Source organism: Blennius ocellaris, assembly GCF_963422515.1.
Source record: "Blennius ocellaris genome assembly, chromosome: 9".
Taxonomy (NCBI): domain Eukaryota; kingdom Metazoa; phylum Chordata; class Actinopteri; order Blenniiformes; family Blenniidae; genus Blennius; species Blennius ocellaris.
Genome location: NC_137658.1, coordinates 5,994,526 through 6,012,507, shown reverse-complemented (window position 1 = coordinate 6,012,507; position 17,982 = coordinate 5,994,526). Strand labels below are relative to the sequence as shown.

At 44.5% G+C, this 17,982-nt stretch overlaps 2 protein-coding genes across 2 annotated transcripts in view; one reads left to right on the top strand and one right to left on the bottom strand.

The window, feature by feature from the left end:
• tmem265 (transmembrane protein 265) overlaps positions 1-17,982 on the top strand; it is a gene marked incomplete at its 3' end in the record, with an annotated part of 222,937 nt that overhangs the window by 198,566 nt on the left and 6,389 nt on the right. The gene's annotated exons all lie outside the window — the stretch shown is intronic.
• The window catches only part of mrpl11 (mitochondrial ribosomal protein L11), a 56,522-nt gene continuing 42,179 nt past the window's right edge, over positions 3,640-17,982 (bottom strand). The window contains exons 3-6 of the mRNA XM_080502031.1: positions 12,330-12,425; positions 7,201-7,294; positions 6,458-6,617; positions 3,640-4,359 (exon numbers count right to left, since the gene is read on the bottom strand). Of these exons, the coding sequence (XP_080358157.1) occupies positions 4,245-4,359; positions 6,458-6,617; positions 7,201-7,294; positions 12,330-12,425 (465 nt within the window). The 3' untranslated portion in view covers positions 3,640-4,244. The remainder of the gene's footprint in view (positions 4,360-6,457; positions 6,618-7,200; positions 7,295-12,329; positions 12,426-17,982) is intronic.

Sequence of the window (17,982 nt, the reverse complement as noted above, 5' to 3'; positions counted from 1 at the left end):
AGTATTTCAACTAAACCCGACATACTTTGAGCTTTGAGTTTGCGACTCCAGACCTTTAACATTTCATATTTATCTCTCCATCTGAAATCTTTCTGTATCAATGTGATGTGCAATCAAAGAAGAACAAAAAAAGAAAAAGAAAAAGGACAACATGTGAGGAGAGCCCGGCACGTGAAAAGCTCACGGGAACGTCGACGGCGTCCATTGATTTGTTTTTTGTTTTGTTTTTTTAACGCCAAAAACGCGAGAGATCGTCTGGAAGTCTGCCGGGGTCCCGATCATCCCACGAATCCACTTGCTACGTCGTACTGTACATTAGACTCTGAATGTGGGCTCTTCAGGTCCCTGCTGGCCTGAGGGCAGTCGGCTGGATATCCTTGCAGCATCAATATTTGCAATGCTGGCAGCTTATAGCGGCTCCTGTGTGCCTGAAACGGCCCTGACCTGCTGAACTCTGAACTCTTTATCATTGTCCATTCGAACATGGACAGTTGCATCGTGGCTCCACTGGGGCGCGGTGCAGTGAGGCACAATTGACTATGTGAATGAGCGATTCTTCTTTTTTGAGAGGGGTTAGAATTCAAACAGTTTTGTTTTAAAAAATGAAAATAGGGACGGGGTGCTATTTCTATTCAGTTACCAAGCGACACGGGTTGAGAATGGTACAATTCCCATGGTGTCGACATGCTCACGTAGAGTTGTCTACGGTCAAGTAAAGGATTGATTCCTACGTTCTAGCTATTCAAGGCTAAGTTAATATACATGTGTAAAATTATATTATTGTACGTGTGATATTTGAAAAACGATGTTAATGCATATGCATTATGTCTGTGGATATAGGCATATGTTCTTTTCAGAAAGGCTGTACACATTTGTACATTTGTATGAAAAAAGCTATTGGTCTGTACATATAAGAAAGAGATTTTTATTGCATAAGATGGAATATATTCTAACATCTTACTTATTGCAGAATGGACATTGTGGACCAGTGTTCTATTGTGATGCTTATAAGTGTATTTGGTTGTCATACAAATGCATTTATATTAAAGTGCACTTAATGCTGCTGATGCATCCGTGTCGTCATAGTCAAGCCCCCCATTCCTCCCTCAGCCTCATCATCATCATCATCATCATCATCATCATCATCATCAGCATCATCATCATCCCTGCCTCTGTTCCTCCCTCCCCTTCACTCTCCTCCATTTCTTCCCCTGGAGCGAGTTTCGCTCAGCAACAGCACTGACGCACACACATGACGAGACAGAATGAGACACTATCTGACTCAGACTGACGCACACGCTTGGCATCAAGGTTTTTGCGTGCGGGGAGGCGCACGCAGAGTCGGCCTCCCACTTAAGATGATGCACACACACACATAATAGTAGGCATATGAACCCCCACCCCCTTTTTTTTTTACAAATCACAGTAGCCCACATTCACTGATGTACCTTCAACTCTGCGTGGTGTAAGACTCCATATATAGGCATTCCTGCTCGAGAGCGCCGACTGAAACAGCCTCCCATCTATTCTCAGCCTCTATTCAGACGGATCGGGGAGGGGAGGGCTGGAGAAGGAGGGGAGACAAAGAAGGAGCAAGAGGAGGCTAAAATTAGAGGTACAGTAAAGAGCGATGTGGGACAAAAAAAAAAAAGGCGACGCTCCATCCCGACACAGTGACCAATAAAAATCACAGCCAAAAGAACGTCTGAAACGCCGTCTCCTGTAAATCATGAAGAATAAAAGACAGAAACCTGGTTTAACGGGAGGAACGTTTGTCAGATCTTATCGGCTGGCTCTTATTGGAACGTCCACAGAAAGACAAATAACCACAAATACTGAAGAAACGTCCCAAACATTGACAATATGTCTCTGCAAAGCGAACACAATGGTTCATAACTGCCTGCTGCAGTGCTGGAGATCCAACAGAGAGGTGCAGAAAGGAAGCTGCACAACTGACTGCTGCTATCTCCTGGCCAAAGAGAGTGCTGCAAAATACACGTCTGACAAAAAAAGTCAGGGATGTTTTCTTCTGGGAGAAAGGTAAGGAAAATGTAAAATAATAATAATAATAATAGTAATAATTCAGTAGAAGGTGATTTATCCCTTCTCAGAGAAGTTATTGAAACAAAAACCAACAACAGTGGAGGATATAATCACATCAAACCTGCTGTCTAGAAGTCAACTTATCGTCTGCTGAGACTCGTGGTGTCAATTTTGCTCCTTGGGGAATTTGCATTCAGAAGTTTAAAGGTCATGTGAAGTTCTCCTGGAGGGGTCATAGTGTATTTTAGGTTCATCAGTATAAAGTATTTTATCACACAGCACTGTGTTAAATAAATAAATAAAATTCAGCTGCAAAAAGTATTGATTACTTTTGCTAAATTGAAATTGTAGCACTGAATGTTCAATGCCCACGTCTGAAGCAAAAGAAGGCATCGTGGTTTGTCTCTCTGTGCTCGAGTGAGTTTTTCTTGTTGATTTGCTGGCATAATTCCTGACAGGTTGGTGAAACTTTACTCGCCTGTACTTCAGAGAGAGAGAGCCTTTTGCCCATTTTTCAGTTTGGAGTTCAGACGTCACGCTGCAATAAGCCCAGCAGGTAAAGAGAAACCGAGATAATTCTGATTAAAGATCTTGAAACCTGGAAGTTCTTCTCACCAATATGCAGAAAAAGAGAAAGGTGTATTTGTTGTATCGTTTACACTCATGAACTTATAGTTAGAATGAAGTAATTATCTTGTAATCCTTATTCTCATTAGAACTTTATTAAAGTGCAGGATCACCTGCAGTATCCTCCCAGGTCGTGCCAGTGTGGAGTGAATCCAGATTAGTAAAATAAACCGAATGCAACGTTCTTCTTTCACATGATAAATATCTATACAAGAAGTTAGTTCAAAATAGTTTTCAGGATGTAGCCCAATTCCTACTGCAACATGAACAATAATAATATGCTGTATAGCATGGCAATATAGCAAAAATGTATGTAATAAGTTTTAAGCCAGTGTTGTATGGTGCTTAAGAACATTTCTTACTACTGATTTCGCAAAAATCAACACTTTCTTGCACGAAAATCAGGTTAATATCGAATTAAAGTTGATTACATCATTTATCCCTAAAAAGAGATTTACAACCATTTAAATAATAATAATTAAAAACAACCTTAGTGACAAATGTTCCGTTCTCATTCTTCTTTCCTGATAGCTCTGCTCCTGTTGTCCACCAGGTGGCAGCAGCCCCACAACTTTCCCTCTTCCCAGCAACAACCACATATATCATTTTTTATTTATTCGCTCATGAGGTGCTTTTATTTTTCCCCCCCCACGAATTAAAAACTGCACCATTCACTCGCAGCAGATCTGCAAGATTTGAGGTGAAGAAGTCATAAAGCAAAGCCACTTCCCCCCTTTAAGTAAAGGTGCTTTGATTATTTACATTTTCAAAGTTAACAAAAACATTATTTTTTTTCCTTCCATAGCTTTGAGTTCATTTGACCTGTCACAACAAAAGCCCAATACATCATTAATATGCAATCATTTATGCTGAAGAACCTTTAACCCACAATATGCTGAAATGTTTCAGAGGGTCAGTTTGTATTTTTTTGCTTGATCGATGATTTGGATCTCATAAAGACACAAGCGGCTCTGTCAGCACTTTTATTTTCATTCAGTACACGAAACACAAAAAGAAAGCCTTTAAACAGTCAATGCTCTTAAATGTTCCTACTGTGTGGAGAGACAAGATAAGATCACATTACCTCCAGAAACGGCGACACTGAATGTTTGCGGTGCCTGAAGTCGTCCTGCTTTCTGCAATAATTGACGTGCCAAAGCCTTCAGATCCCAACGTCTGATAGAACCTGCGTGAAACGTGCAGGAAGAAGCGTCTGCGTGACGTGTCAAACCGCCAAAGCGCTTCCAGAAGTATTAATAATAGATCGCGACATCAAGGAGGGTGAAGATACAAATCCTTCCCAGACAGAGCAATTACATTTTCAGCTGTTCTCCTTCGAGTCTCTCAGGTTCATAAATATTTCCTCATTGTGAGTCTCAGATGTTTGTCGTCGATGTTAACGCCGAAATCAGAGGACTTGAAATGAGGAAACACTTCGGGATCAGATCACAACGGAAACAAAAGGTTTATGCAACAACTCGGCGTTTATTAGGCTCCGACACACATTAACAAATTTTTCTTTTTTTTGCATGAATGTGAAACATGTATAAAGTCACGGTGAACAGGAATGACGTTTATTTCTTTTTGCTTGACGTAGCTTCAGCGGCGGCGGCGGCGGCCGCTGCAGCGTCCGCCTTCAACTTCTCCTCCCGCTGCTCCAGGAAGACTCTGTACTCGTCCGCCTGCAAACTGAGGAAGAGGAAATGGTGTGGAGGACATCCACATCAACAGCAAAATAAATCAATACAAACAAGGATTTGGGGGGGGGAAATGTCATTTTTTTAAAAATAAAACAGAAAAATGTCAACATACTTTAAATGGAAAAAAGAAAGTATCCATCTATGCATCCATCCATCCATCCATCCATGGTCTAAAGCTGTAAATAAACAGCTACTAGACAAAACCTACATTTTGTATCTGAACAACACTGGAAATCATGTACTTCAGTCAGCGGGGGTGAAAGTTTAGGATCTTAACTTTATGATTTATGATTCATTAGTGTTTTAGGGGCTATCCTGAGGCAAATCTGGATTAATCTACAATGGGTTATGTTGTATTGGTCAAGGTGAGTAGATGTCTTCAGAGAAAACAAGAAGAAAAACTCCCCAAAATAAAAGCCTGCGATGAATGTCAGGATGTGACGCATGTTTTAGTTGGTAAATCTGAAAACTTCTGCTATTAATGAAAGTATCGCATTTCGAGATGGTGCCACAGAATTAAGATAAAGTGCAAGGAAACACTTCCAGTGGGGAACCGGTGATATTTAATGGTAGGAAATTCTACTTAACAGCAGATTCTCCTGTAACTTTCTGGAACATTAACTCTCAGCGGTTTCTGGTTTCAGCGACTCGCATTCAAAGAGCAAAAGCTTCTTCCTGGGCTCAAAGCAATACAACAACCATCCAGGGTGAAAATCCATTGTAAAACAGGCAGAAATACCAATTTGTCCACCGACAGATCTCTCAATAAATCAGAGTGCGATGCAGCCGCAAGATTTCTCGCCTTTTAAATCGGGAGCAGAAACCGATTGTGGGTAAAATACGACATTATTAAGTGGAGAAAGATTCAGCAGGAGAGAAGTTTTGTTTGGATGTCTGGTTAGGAGATGAACTCATTCAGCTGTGTGTGTGTGTGTGTGTGTGTGTGTGTGTGTGTGTGTGTGTGTGTGTGTGTGTGTGTGTGTGTGTGTGTGTGTGTGTGTGTGTGTGTGTGTGTGTGTGGTAAAAGATACAGAACACACAGGAGGAGCTGAAGGTTTTAAACCAGCACATTTTTTGTGGCGTCACCTTCAAACCAGATTTACTAAAATGTGCAAACTTTTCCCTTCCAGATGAGCCAAATTTAAAACTCGATGACCAGCCGGTGAGTGCTTCCTCTTCTGCAGTAAGAGGTTCAAAAAAAAAAAAAAAAGTTTCATACAAAGGGAACATTATGTTGCACCGCTCAGCTTCAGACAGCCGCAGTGTTTGAAAGATCTTTTTTTTTTCCAAAACCAAAATCCATAATTGTTAGATTTTTTTGTTTTTGGCCTGTGCAGGAAGCTCCTCCACTGTCTGCCCTTTCCTCCACCGTGAAGTCCAACAGTACCCTCAGATATCAAAGAGGCTTTGATTTGCATATCGACTCTGAGGATAATTTTATTTTCTTCCGCAGCGTGCAAAACTTCAAAGTTTGGGTTAAACGTCGGGACTCAGCGGGATATTAACCGTGTGAAGATGTGAGACTGAGGATGTGGGAGTTTCTGAACGCTTGCCAGCTTGTTATGTCACTGGTTAGGGTTCGTGTGGCAAAGAGGTGACATGTAATTAATGCAACTTGCAGCAGAAACTCCCAGGAATCTGCAGTCAGGCGGACGATACGTAGATCAATAAGCTGTGTTGGAACGAACGCTAAACCCAAAAGAAGCACGTTTCATTCTGCGTTTCGGGTGCGACGCGTTTTACATCATCAATTTAAATCACATATTTAACGATTTCGCAATGTGAAATTATCTGCGATGACTATTTACTCATGGTTACATTATGAGACTATTTGCTTTTCTAATTTACCTGATCAATGTAACCTAAATAAGCAAAATTGTATTATTTCACAGCTTCACTCGCTGCCCTGTAAGGAGGCGACTTGCTGTTGTCTAAACTGACCTCTAGTGGTGGTTTGGTGGTATGACACCGTGCACAGAAAACACAAACACCAGGATGGACCACATGCTGTTTCTGCACAGTTTTTCTTTTTTTTCTTTCAGGTACCTCGGGGGGGGGGGGGGACAAAATGAAGTTTGAAAACTTACTCGTTGACGACCTGTATGCCAAGTGAGCGTGCCGAGCCGATGATGCATTTGACGACCATCTCCATGGACGCGTCCCTCAGTTTGAAGCAGTCATCCTGAGCCTTCACCTGCGCGATTTCATAGACCGCTCTCACCGACACCATCCCCGCCGTCTCGTGGCCTTCATGCGCAAAAAAGAGCAGGAGTCACCAGGTGAATGCAATAGAAAAAAAAAAAAAGAACAAGTGCCGGCACAAAGGAAAAAGATGAGCTGCTTAAAAAAAAAAACCAACTGAACAATTTAAGTCTGGTGCAGCAGGTTCTGTCTGTGGAGGCGACCAGCATCAGCTACACAAGGACAAACCTGCAAGTGTTCTGTGCAGTTTCTTTTACAGCAGTGAGGGTAAAGTATTCGTGTGTGTGTGTGTGTGTGTGTGTGTGTGTGTGTGTGTGTGTGTGTGTGTGTGTGTGTGTGTGTGTGTGTGTGTGTGTGTGTGTGTGTGTGTGTGTGTGTAATGGGGATAGGGTGGAACAGCATTATGAAGAGCGAACGTCTGAAATCAAACTGGAGACAGCTCGGAGGATAAAAGGCAGAAATCCAGAATTCTCTTTTCTCAACACACCACGTCCGTCCCCTGTTGCGGCGCGTCATGAATATAACATCAATCGGGAGCAAAGCTCAAACTGGAGTCGGCGGGGGGGGGGGGGGGGGGGGGGGGGGGGGAGGACGGACGGCAGAGCAGCCAGGTGGTAGCGCTCCTCACCCGTGTTCCCGGCGCCCTTGGCGATGCCCGCCGCCTGCTTCAGGAAGTACGACACGGTGGGCTGGCCGATCTTCAGGTCGTAAGTTCTGTCGGGCTGAAGAGAAGCAGGAAGGTTTAAATTTAAAACCCGCGAGACTCCCCCGATAAATCCTCTCATCAAAGGACTGGTGTTACCATGGAGACATCAAACAACATTGTGGAGACCTGCTTGAAGAGGAGTTGACTCCTAAATACTTCTGCGGGTTTATGAAAGTGGTTAGACGTGAGAATATCCACAGTTCAATCTGGGATTAGGAGTTAAAGATCTAAATCTCAGTCCTGACTTTTTTTCATATACAGGTTCATGCTGTGTCGCCTGCTCCGTTAACCGAACTCTGACCTTCGGCCAATAACAGCTCGAAGAGGCTGCACTCTGTAATTACGTGGATTAAATGGATTTATTGATCCCAAATCCCTCCAGGATGTAATGAAACGATGGTCGGGGACGGCGGATGAAGCAGGAGGTTCATCATCCGAACCCGATTAGTCGGGTTTGAGTCTCTCTGCTGAGATCTGCTGCTGTTTGTCCCCCCCCCTGTAAAACCATCAGGACTGTAAAATCCATGAGGGACCTGCTGCTGGAAGTTTGATCATTCTGTTTGCAGTGTGGGGGACTGATGACGCTCTACCAACGCTGACGACAAAGTCTTTTCTATTGGATAGATTTCAATCAGGCTTTAATGGATCACATCTATGAAAACAACGGTTTATTCTGATACTTTCAACAACTTCACAGTCACAAATACTGCAGATTAACTTCATTGAAATTTCAAATTAAGTCATAACTATTTCCAGAATTTAAGAGGGGAAAAAAAAACAAACAAAAAAAAAACCTAGTGTCAGCCGTGAGAAGCTTGAAGGCAACCTGGGAGAGGATCATTATTCAGTGGCGTCATTTAAAAACACTCACTCCTGTGCAGGCGATATTTTCAAAATCATTAAAATTCATAAAATATTCAGCCGCCTGCTGCTGCTGCTAAAAAAGAAAGAAAAAAAAAAAAGCATTTAGAAAGTTTTGGCCGTGTTTTCAGAGTTTATGATCACGAACATGAAGCGAAACGTCTTTCCTTCATGCAAAACAACTTTTAAGTATTTAAACTGCCTTCCGGGTTTTTCCAAACACCGGCAGTTGATAACGTATTAATAAAACTGAACTCTGTGACCTGAATGTATATTAATGCACAAAGTGAGTTTAGAAACTGGTTTGAGATGAATATCGGAGAGAAATTAGGAAGTGTGACGTTTGAAGCAGCATGAGAGCGAGTTTGGGGTGGATTGGTGGTCGATGGGAAGCGTTTCTATCCCTCAAATATAAGAATAAATAAACAGATGTGAACGTAGATAAGGAATATCTCTGCGGCGGCGATATGATTTTAATGGTGTCCCGCCTCGACACCTCCGCCTTTTATTCCAACAACTCCTTTCGACACGTGTGACATTCATCTATTTGCTTTTAATGAAGGAGCAGATTAACTCCCTCGGCTTCTGGCTCTCCGTAATATCTTACGTTAACGGAGGATCTTCAAACACAAACGTGCCTCATTAGATCTCGTTTTTTTTCCCCAGCCGACTTCAGCAGAACCTGTCCAAATTAGAATCCAACGGGAACATTGTGGCTCAGGCCTCACAGGGCTTGGAGCATTTTGGAATATTAAACCCCAAAACTATTTAAAGCTGAAAAAAAAAACATTCATCATCATAAAGGGCTAAAAAGATAATTACATAAGAAGTCAGTTTATTAATAACACGTCCAGAAGACACAGATAAATTAAGGATTTTATTGTGATGAGTTAAAGTGCAACTTTTCTTGTATAAATATAGTTTATGTGCCACACAAACCCCCCCCAGAAGGAAACATCCAGCTCTTCCACTGATATTTGTTCCATCAGCAGAGCGGTAAAGTAGTTTCAGAGTGGAGTTCGCAAGTTCTTCCCGGTTTTGCCGAATTACCCAGAGTTCCTCCACCCGTTTCATTCATTACTTGAATAAAGCCGGTATGATGGTTGCATGGATGTTCTCTGCCTCTATAGCAGGAAATACTGTTTGTTTACTGTTTAAAAGCAACATTTTAGAAATTACAGCCCATTATCAATTGGTCAATAGTAACTGATAATTAAAAATGAACAATCATCATACAAGTATCATTTTCCTTCTGTCACTGCAGCTCAACATAATTATTACGCCTTCATTCTAACCCTGTAATCCACCAAGTGTGTTTGTGTTCACAACCAAACCCTCGTCGACTTGAAGCCGCGTTCCGGTCCGATAATCAATCTCTGTTAAAGTTCCTGTTTTTTGGGGAAGGAGCCGCCGTGACGCTGTTAAAAACTCCACCGTTTCCCGGAGCCCTGCCTGACGACAGTCTGCTGCTCTGATCCGCGTGCGTCGTCGTGTTCGGCTGCTTCATCCGAGCATTTTCCCCGCGCGGCCATCTGTCGTAGCAGAAAGTAACGGCGGCGAGCGCGAAGCGGAGCGGGAGGGCCGCAGGGCCACTGACCAAAAAACAACGAGCGGCAGATAATCCCGCACCTTTTATTTCCATCTGGGGAAAAAAACGGTACGGTAAATGACGCTTTTTAAGCAGGAGATGTTCATCAGTGAAGATTTTGAGGACGACGGATGCATTCCCCCAACGTTTCTTTCCACATGAGGTGTTTTCCATTGTTTTGTTTACCTCCTGCGTGTTTAGCTTGGTGCCGCTGCACATCTGCTCCCCGGCTCTTCCCCTCACGGCCAAAACAAAAGCTTCTTCTTCGGCCTCACTGACTTACTGTGACCTGTTTTTTTTCTCCTTTTAATTCTGATTCAACCCCCCCCCCCCCGTCTGAGGACCTTTATGAAGTCAAATCTGACATCTTTAACAATCGATAAATCATCAGGGGAAGGTATACTTTAGATCTCCTGTTATCCGTCAGAGAAAACAAGTCCCAGACAATAAAGGGTCGCCTGAGCCGAGACGATACCGGAGCCGGCGGTTTGTCATCGGGGCTGGTGTTATCGGACTGTACTGACCTTTTCCACGGAGGCGACACAATGCGTCTCTTAAATGGAAAAGCTGTTGATTGGAAAAACTCCAAGGCGCTGCTGTTGTTTGCGTTTCGATATGAAACAAAAACATTCGGTGTGGCGGCGACATTTTTCAAAGTCGGAGAGGGGCGAAGGAGTCAGAGCAGATTTAAGGAGCAGTTTGTGGGGAAAAAAACCACTTATCTGTCTCACTCAGTTATAAGTGGGGGGGGGGGGCTTTAGCTCAAATAGAGATAAGAACAACAGAAGTAGAGCTAATCTGAGTTTAAGAAAAACACTGAAATTCTTCAACGTGCCACATGGTGTTTGTGTAATTTGTAGACGAGCATCCATTTTTAAGTGGGCCTGCTTGATTCTACCAGCATGGAACTCCTCGTGGAAACTAAACATATTCAGCCTCTGTGGGAAAACACTGGACAATAATGTCTGTTGTCTTTGTTGTATCAAGTAAAACCTCTCAATAGCGACAAGATGGATATTTATTACATTTGTTCTAGTTATTTCAACCCTATCAGTCTCAGTTTGGTTTTTTCTCTCCCCTCCAAGATAAAGATACAGTATTAAAGCTGAAATCTGTGGTTTTAAACAATCCTGCACCACAAGTGCAAATAACCTCAACGTGGACACCCTCCAATACCAAACTACTGGTGTGTGTTGTATTCTGGATTGTGAAAAGTCACAAACTTCAATGTTGGCCTTCAACAGTCAGATGTTTAAGATTGCGTGTTCGCAAGTGTCGGGGTCTCTTCTCGCGGCTCACAGAGTCAGTCGCCATCATATTTTCTTCAGGACTGTGAACGTATTTGAATCTTAAAGCCCTTTGAAGCCCTCTGGTCTTGTTTCGCGTCTTAATGTAAATTAGTCTGAACCATTAAAGACAAAAAAAAAACTGACGCAGTAATCAGAGAGAGAGAGAGAGAGAGAGAGAGAAAGAGAGATCTGGAATTTCCTGTTTAAAATACCTACAGAGTTCACTCTTTTCATTTCCAGAGGCAGAAACTTCCACACTGTGGGCGCATAAAAAACAGAGAGCAGCCTCTTCAGTGCTTTTATGAGACGCACAGGGAATATTCAAACGGAGAGCAGTGGAGGACCTCGGTGATCTGGCTGCAGCCATAAAGTGACAGAAGAGCTCAAAACAAGGTTGTTTAAACTTTCATAAGCCACAGAAAATAACTCAGTAATTAGTCTTAACGGATATAGGTCGATATCTGCTTTCTATAAAGTTAAATAAATACACATGTTTAGGTTTCAATTAGCTGCCAGTTTGACTCTGATGACTTTGGATGGAGGCAGACGAGCCCCCCCCCCCCGATTCCAGTCTTTATGCTGAGCTAATTGCCTCCCGGCTCGACCGAACCAGCGGAGTGGCATCGATCTTCTCGTCTAACTCGCTGCAAGAAAGTGAAAAATTAGATTGTCCAAAAACGTCAATCTGCTCCTTTAGTGGCGAGATGAAAGGCAGAGCCGAGAGGCGGCTGCAACGTGTTGCGTGCGCACGCTGCCACGCGGAACGCCGGGCAGCCGGCAGATGGCGGTGAGGAAGAGCAGCCGGCGCCGAGCTATTGCTGGATATTGCATGTCAGAGTAAATTCATGCCCGTTAAAAGGATTAAGCTTCCTCCCCTCCTTACATCATAAACCTCATTACAACACTTCTTCTATTCAGATGAGGGGACGCGACTCGTGATATGAGGTGGCGCGCGTGGAAAAAGCTGGGCGGGAGCTACGACGAAGCCCAACAATACAGAGTTCTGTAAAATAATAGGAATTTGAATAAAAACCTCACACCCCTTCTTTTTTTTTTTTTTTGAGTGATTCACATTTCCTTGCGTGCACTTAATGCCTCTTGACTGCAAGTTCCTCTGGGTATTGCTTCATTAATGAATGCAAATGGAAAAAAAGGCTTACTTGGTTGGTAGACGATGAATAATGGAAGTGCTCTGCTAACGCTGTGCAGCGAGAGGAATTAACCACAATGGTGGGAGGGACATGGCGCTAAAGTGTAGAAGGTCAGGGACGGGTGAGAGAGAGAGGGACCCACGGCGAGCCCGTCGGACGCACCTTGACCTGGATCTTAACTGGAAGAGGGATGCCCTCCTTCAGCTCTTTGGTTTTCTCATTGAAGTCCTTGCAGAACTGCCCGATGGGGATTCCTTTCTGAAATGAGAAAAAAAAAAAAAGGGGGGGGGGGGTAGAGAGGGGAAAATAAACACGGGGAAAATGGTGTGGGATTGCGTTAAAATGTATGAGCTCACGAAACATTCAGTCGTGTCACAGTGTGCCGCCAGAAATCCAGATGCAGGGGCTGCGGTCTGTCAATCAATCAGATATGTGGAGAGCGGGCGTGTCACTATATATCTATGTCTATATATAGATCAATATAAGTCATATATACAGACTGGCTTGTGTAGTTGGTGGAACACTTTGTGGGAGACGTTTCGACGCTTCACACCTGATACAGTCGCACAAAAGCGCATTGGCTGTGTATGCATGTGCCCGCGAGTGTGTATGTGTGTGTTTGTTTGTGTGTGCGGCTGCGCTGTTGTTCCAAACAAAGTGTTTATGAGTGTGCATGTCTGTCACTCCGGCGATGACTGAATGCATGTTGGTGCCCAGAGCCACAGAAAGCCAGTGATGAATGAGCTCCCATTTTCTCGCTCCTGCGAGGCCAACCAGAGCGAAAGCAAAATGGATGGGTGACATTAAGTCAACACCCGGCCAGCGCTGCTCCTTTGCAGCATTTCTCTTCGGAGCTGAATTCAGTGGCAAATACTAATAAAAAAAAATAAATAAATAAAAAAAAAATCTAATTATTACTGCTGGAATTCAAACTGACCTTCACCCGCAGTCCTTCCCAACGGCAACACGCTGATTGAAATGTTCATTTTAGAAATGAAGGGGAGAAGAGAAATTTATGCACAACTTAATGGACACGCGAGGTCCTGCTGCTCCACGGTGCAGTCAGACGAACGGACTCAAATACTGGATCTGATGGAAAGTCACTCATCCTGAGACGTCCTCCAGTGGCAGGCTGGGAGCGACATTCGTTTAAACTCAACGGAGCAGAAATATCTCTGAACATCATCTCCGACTAAAGGCCTCAAAAGCACCTGATGAATGCTAATCAGCCGCTTCGATCTACACAAGTCCACCGCTTCATTACGCGCCACTCATTACTTACTGGCATTTTCTTTTGCATTCGCTAACACAATAACGGCGACCTGATTGATATTTTAACAAATCACACGCGAGTCGGCGCCGGTTATTGTCGGGGCTGATGGGTGCTATCTGAATTACAATATTCCACTAATGAAATGAAACACGGCTGCGTCCCTGGGGCCCTCGCGAGGCTCTACCTTCCCCTCCCCTCCATACTTATTAATAGTAATCCCATGTCAACCTCACTACCTTCGAGCCGTGCCCTTCCCTCCCTCCGCCTCCTCTGTACAACAACACAACAAGGGTAAACAAGCGGGGAGGGGAAGAGAAAAAAAACTAAAAGAAAAGTCTAATTAAATATGGATTAATATAAAGGCTGTGATGTTGGGTGTGAGTCAAAGCAAGCCCTGGGGCTCCGCCGCACACATTCAGCTCCCGCTCCCTTTTTCCCCTCTGTTCAGCCCATGTCGGATAATGATCTCTCCCACTGCCTCAGACGGCCCTTTCATGGCACACAAAGCCATGAAAAGGCCTCCCTGACCAGCGAGAGATAATGCCTGATGCCTCTAAAGCCTGCTTGAGCACGGACAGTGAGACATTATGCAGACGGAAGGGGGCCTGTGCTAAAGATAGACCGCCGCAAAGACTTTGCACACCCTTTTCCTGACCAGACAGTCTTTTCTAACTGCTAAAATAAGCTCAGACAAACAATGAAAAGAGGTGGCAAATAAGACCCGAGACGGACCTGGAGGACAAGTGATCCGGCCCCACCTGGGACCACCGATAGAAGCGCCATCAGCTCTGCACAATTGAGCATGCACCAGGGACAGGTAATCATATTTTAATTAAGCCCCCCGAAACACAAAACGTCCAGACATGTGCACATCTGAAGATGAAGTTTTATTGTGGCCTTGGGCTATTTGATATTTTAAACGCAAGTCATTAACGGCGGCTGTGCCAACGTTGGTAATTGCAGTCGCATTGTTCGGCGGCGGCGGAGGGCTGGCGTGCGATGAAAGGCAGGTTCAAGGTTGGCTCCGCTTCCACTTCCTCCGTGACATTTATCAGCGGGTGCGAGCCGGAGCGGCGACACCGACGCCCCCGGCCAAAACGGCCCGCCCTGCTTACTGCATCTGAGCATCTAATCACCCCCCGCCCCCCCAGTCCGGATTAAATCCTCGACGTTTCCACCATGACCGATTACAGTCCAGTATGAAATGGCTGCAGCCCGTCACCCGAGGAGGTGGCCCTCGGCGCCGTGCGCGGCCCAAGACGTCCGGGCGTCTTCAAAAGCCTTCCGAGATCCTGGGCGCCGGGATTATACGCTAATCTACCGACATATTTCTCCCCCTCAAATCCAGCCGCGGCGGTGGTGAGTAATTGCCACATGATCCAAAGATGAGCGCGGCCCACTCCTTATTACTCGTAATTATGGGGAGCAATTAGGCCTTTGCAATTAAAATCTGAGCGGCGTCCATTCCGTTTGACCCTTCCGCCATATTCTCTGCGGTCTTCTTTGACACTCCCTCCCTTGTTAATGTGATTGGCCTTTCAGCTTCACTAACTCTTTTTAACAAGATGTGGCACTGGTGTGGCTGGATGGTGGATGGTTGTGTGTGTGTGTGTGAGTGTGTGTGAACTTGAAGGGGAAGAGAGAGGAGAGAGAAACGGGGTTGAAAGAAAGAGACAGCTGAGGTGTATTAAAGTTGTCAGAATGTGGCCAGAAACTGCAGTCAATATTTGAACACTGAAGAAGAAGGGGGGGGTTTGTTTGACTGAGGTGAACAACGGGAGAGAAGAAACACACATACACACACATACATACACACACAAAAAAAAAAGGGCCACGGGAGGTCTTCATAAATATGGGCGAGAGCGTGCGTATGTTTATGTATGAATATTTCGGCCTCATTTCAGTCCGACAAGACGACCGGGTTGAAGACTGGATGTGTGTGCATATTAAGCTGCCAGGGACTGCTGACGGCGAGGAAGCGCTCGCTGCATGTGGTCGCAGGTGTTTCTGCATCTGAGAGAAGGAAAGAGGGGAGGGGGAAAAAAAGAGGAAAAGAAAGGGAGTGGAGGAGCGAGAGTAGGTCAAGAGAAGTGGTGTGCTTATGGAAGCGTGGCGAACAAAGAGATAAAGGATACAGACGTATGATAAGGCCTTGGGGGCAGGAGGCAGGATAAATTGCCCTCCCCCCCCCCCAAAGCATTCACGGGCGGTGGATAAATTGCCCCGGGTGGTCGGTACCGAAGAGGGGCTGCAGTCTGGAGACGGAGGTGCTCACAGGGGGAGGCGAGGTTAATTAAACTCTTCAGTGTGAAACACTCTCATTCATTACCTTCATTAACTTGTTCATTTAATCTGCGCCGGTGTTTGGCGTTTTATCACATTCGGCCACGACTCGGCGTCGGGCAGCCGATTGGGTTTCACGCCGACCCTGCGAGCTGCAGCCGGGGTAACGGAGAGAGCGGGGGGGGGGGGTTGAGAGGCAGGTCATTCTAGCTCCAGCAGACACAGCAAATCGACTTCACGCCGGACACACGCATTCCACAGCGGAATCAGTGGATTAGTCTTAAAAGTGGAAAATGAAAACGATTTCCACCCCCCCCAGTGAACTGTGTTCAGGCCAATATACAGAGCCGAGTGCATCAAATTCAGAGACTCATCTTCATAACAACCAAAAGAGAAGCCCAAACTTCTCAGGAGTGTTTTTTCTTCAGCTCTCTGGATCTTTGCTTAAAATAGACACCAGACGTCACTTTTTTTGCACCTGGCAAAAGAAGGAGAAGAAGAAGAAGAAGAAGAGAAATTTGCTCTTTGAGGGCACGTCGGGAGCGGGCGGGCGGGCGGCAGTGCAACAGAAATGGATTGCATCACAACAAAACATCCCATTTTCAACTCCATTAGCTCCCCCTCACAGTCCTGACACTGTTGTGCTTTTTGCCACTTCACATGATTAATCACATGTGGAGGCTGCGGCAGAAACACCAGAGCCTGAACCGTGGGGCTGCACGCTGGAGATGACTGGAAATCACACAATAGGCTGACATGGCACACACACACACACACACACACACTCACACAAACACACACACAGAAAAAAAAAGTCAGACTACAACAAAAGCTGCAGTGTTTTTAACTCGTGTTCGCCGAGCTAATGGGGAGTTTTGCACTCGAAAGGTGTTGTTCTGTTGTTTCAGCAGGAATTTTTCCAGGTGTTTAGGACGAGGCGAATATATGTGAATAAAGCAGGGAAAACTTTTCTCCCCCCCCACCCGTCGACGCACACAGTTGGAAAAAAATAATCCGACACGACGTCCGTCAATAACCTGCAGTTTTGCCCAAAAATACAGTAAGTTACATATGATCCAGCAGCCTCCCACACCAGAATTGATCTAAATTAGGATTGCATAGAGATGGAGGCCGTCTCTATAGATACCGTGTGAAACACAGTGAATGTATGCAAAAAGAAAAATTATCTGCTCACCCGCACGCCTCCTGGCAATCTAAAGTCAACATTTAACCTCACATGCATGTCTTTAAACCGTCGAAGGAACCGGAGTATCTGGAGAAATCTCCCCACAGCCAAATGGAGAACATGCATGCAAAATAGACATACGGGCAAAAAATAAAATAAAAAATCCATAGCAATAAAATCAGATAAAAGAAAATGGGAAGACCAATAACACGCCACTATCAATTTTATACATATTGGCGAGTGTGGAAATAGGGAAAGTTTGCATTTCCTTTCTGTGTCCCCGCGGGAGGGGAGCTCAATTTCACATCCTTACGTTGTATTTGCACTACACACTCGCATTGTGTAGTTGCCAGGTAACAAAAGCAACACAATACCAAAGCCTACATCTGCCCACATAGAATCTAACAACTTTCTCTGAACAAACAAAAAATACTTTTTTTTTTCTTATTTCGTACAGTAAAAAACACAAACATGACAGTGAAAAGCAGAAAACAAACAGTAAATCTCACATATTACAATCCTACACCAATTTTCACAACCTTTTAACACTTCTGTCCTGTTTCCCTATATGAACACATATTGAAGTGTTGTGATGAACATGTGAACAAACTCAAGGCTGATAATTGTTTGGTTAAAAACAAGAACTAATATGGACACCAGACGGGCGACTTGGACAAAACCTCCATTGTTCTCCTCACATAATGGTATATTGGCATCAGAGAAAACGGCCAAATGACATCTTCTGTTGCTCCACTTTAAATATATATATATTTTTTTGGAATGAACTTCAAACGTGGTTGAAGTGACATTCTTCTTCTCACAACTTGAAACCAACTATACCATTTTTTGATAAATCGGGTTGTGGGCTGGAAACAAAAAGTGAATCGTGGCCAGATGTGGCCCGGGGGGGCCGCCAGATGCTCATGTCTGGCCAAGAACATAATTTACTATATTAAATGTTGTTTCCTTCAAATGCTTTTAATGCAATACGAGTTGGGTTTTCCATTGGGGGGGGGGGGGGGGGGAGGGGGGGTGGGTTGTTGAAGGAGTGTCCTTCAACCAGAGATGACAAA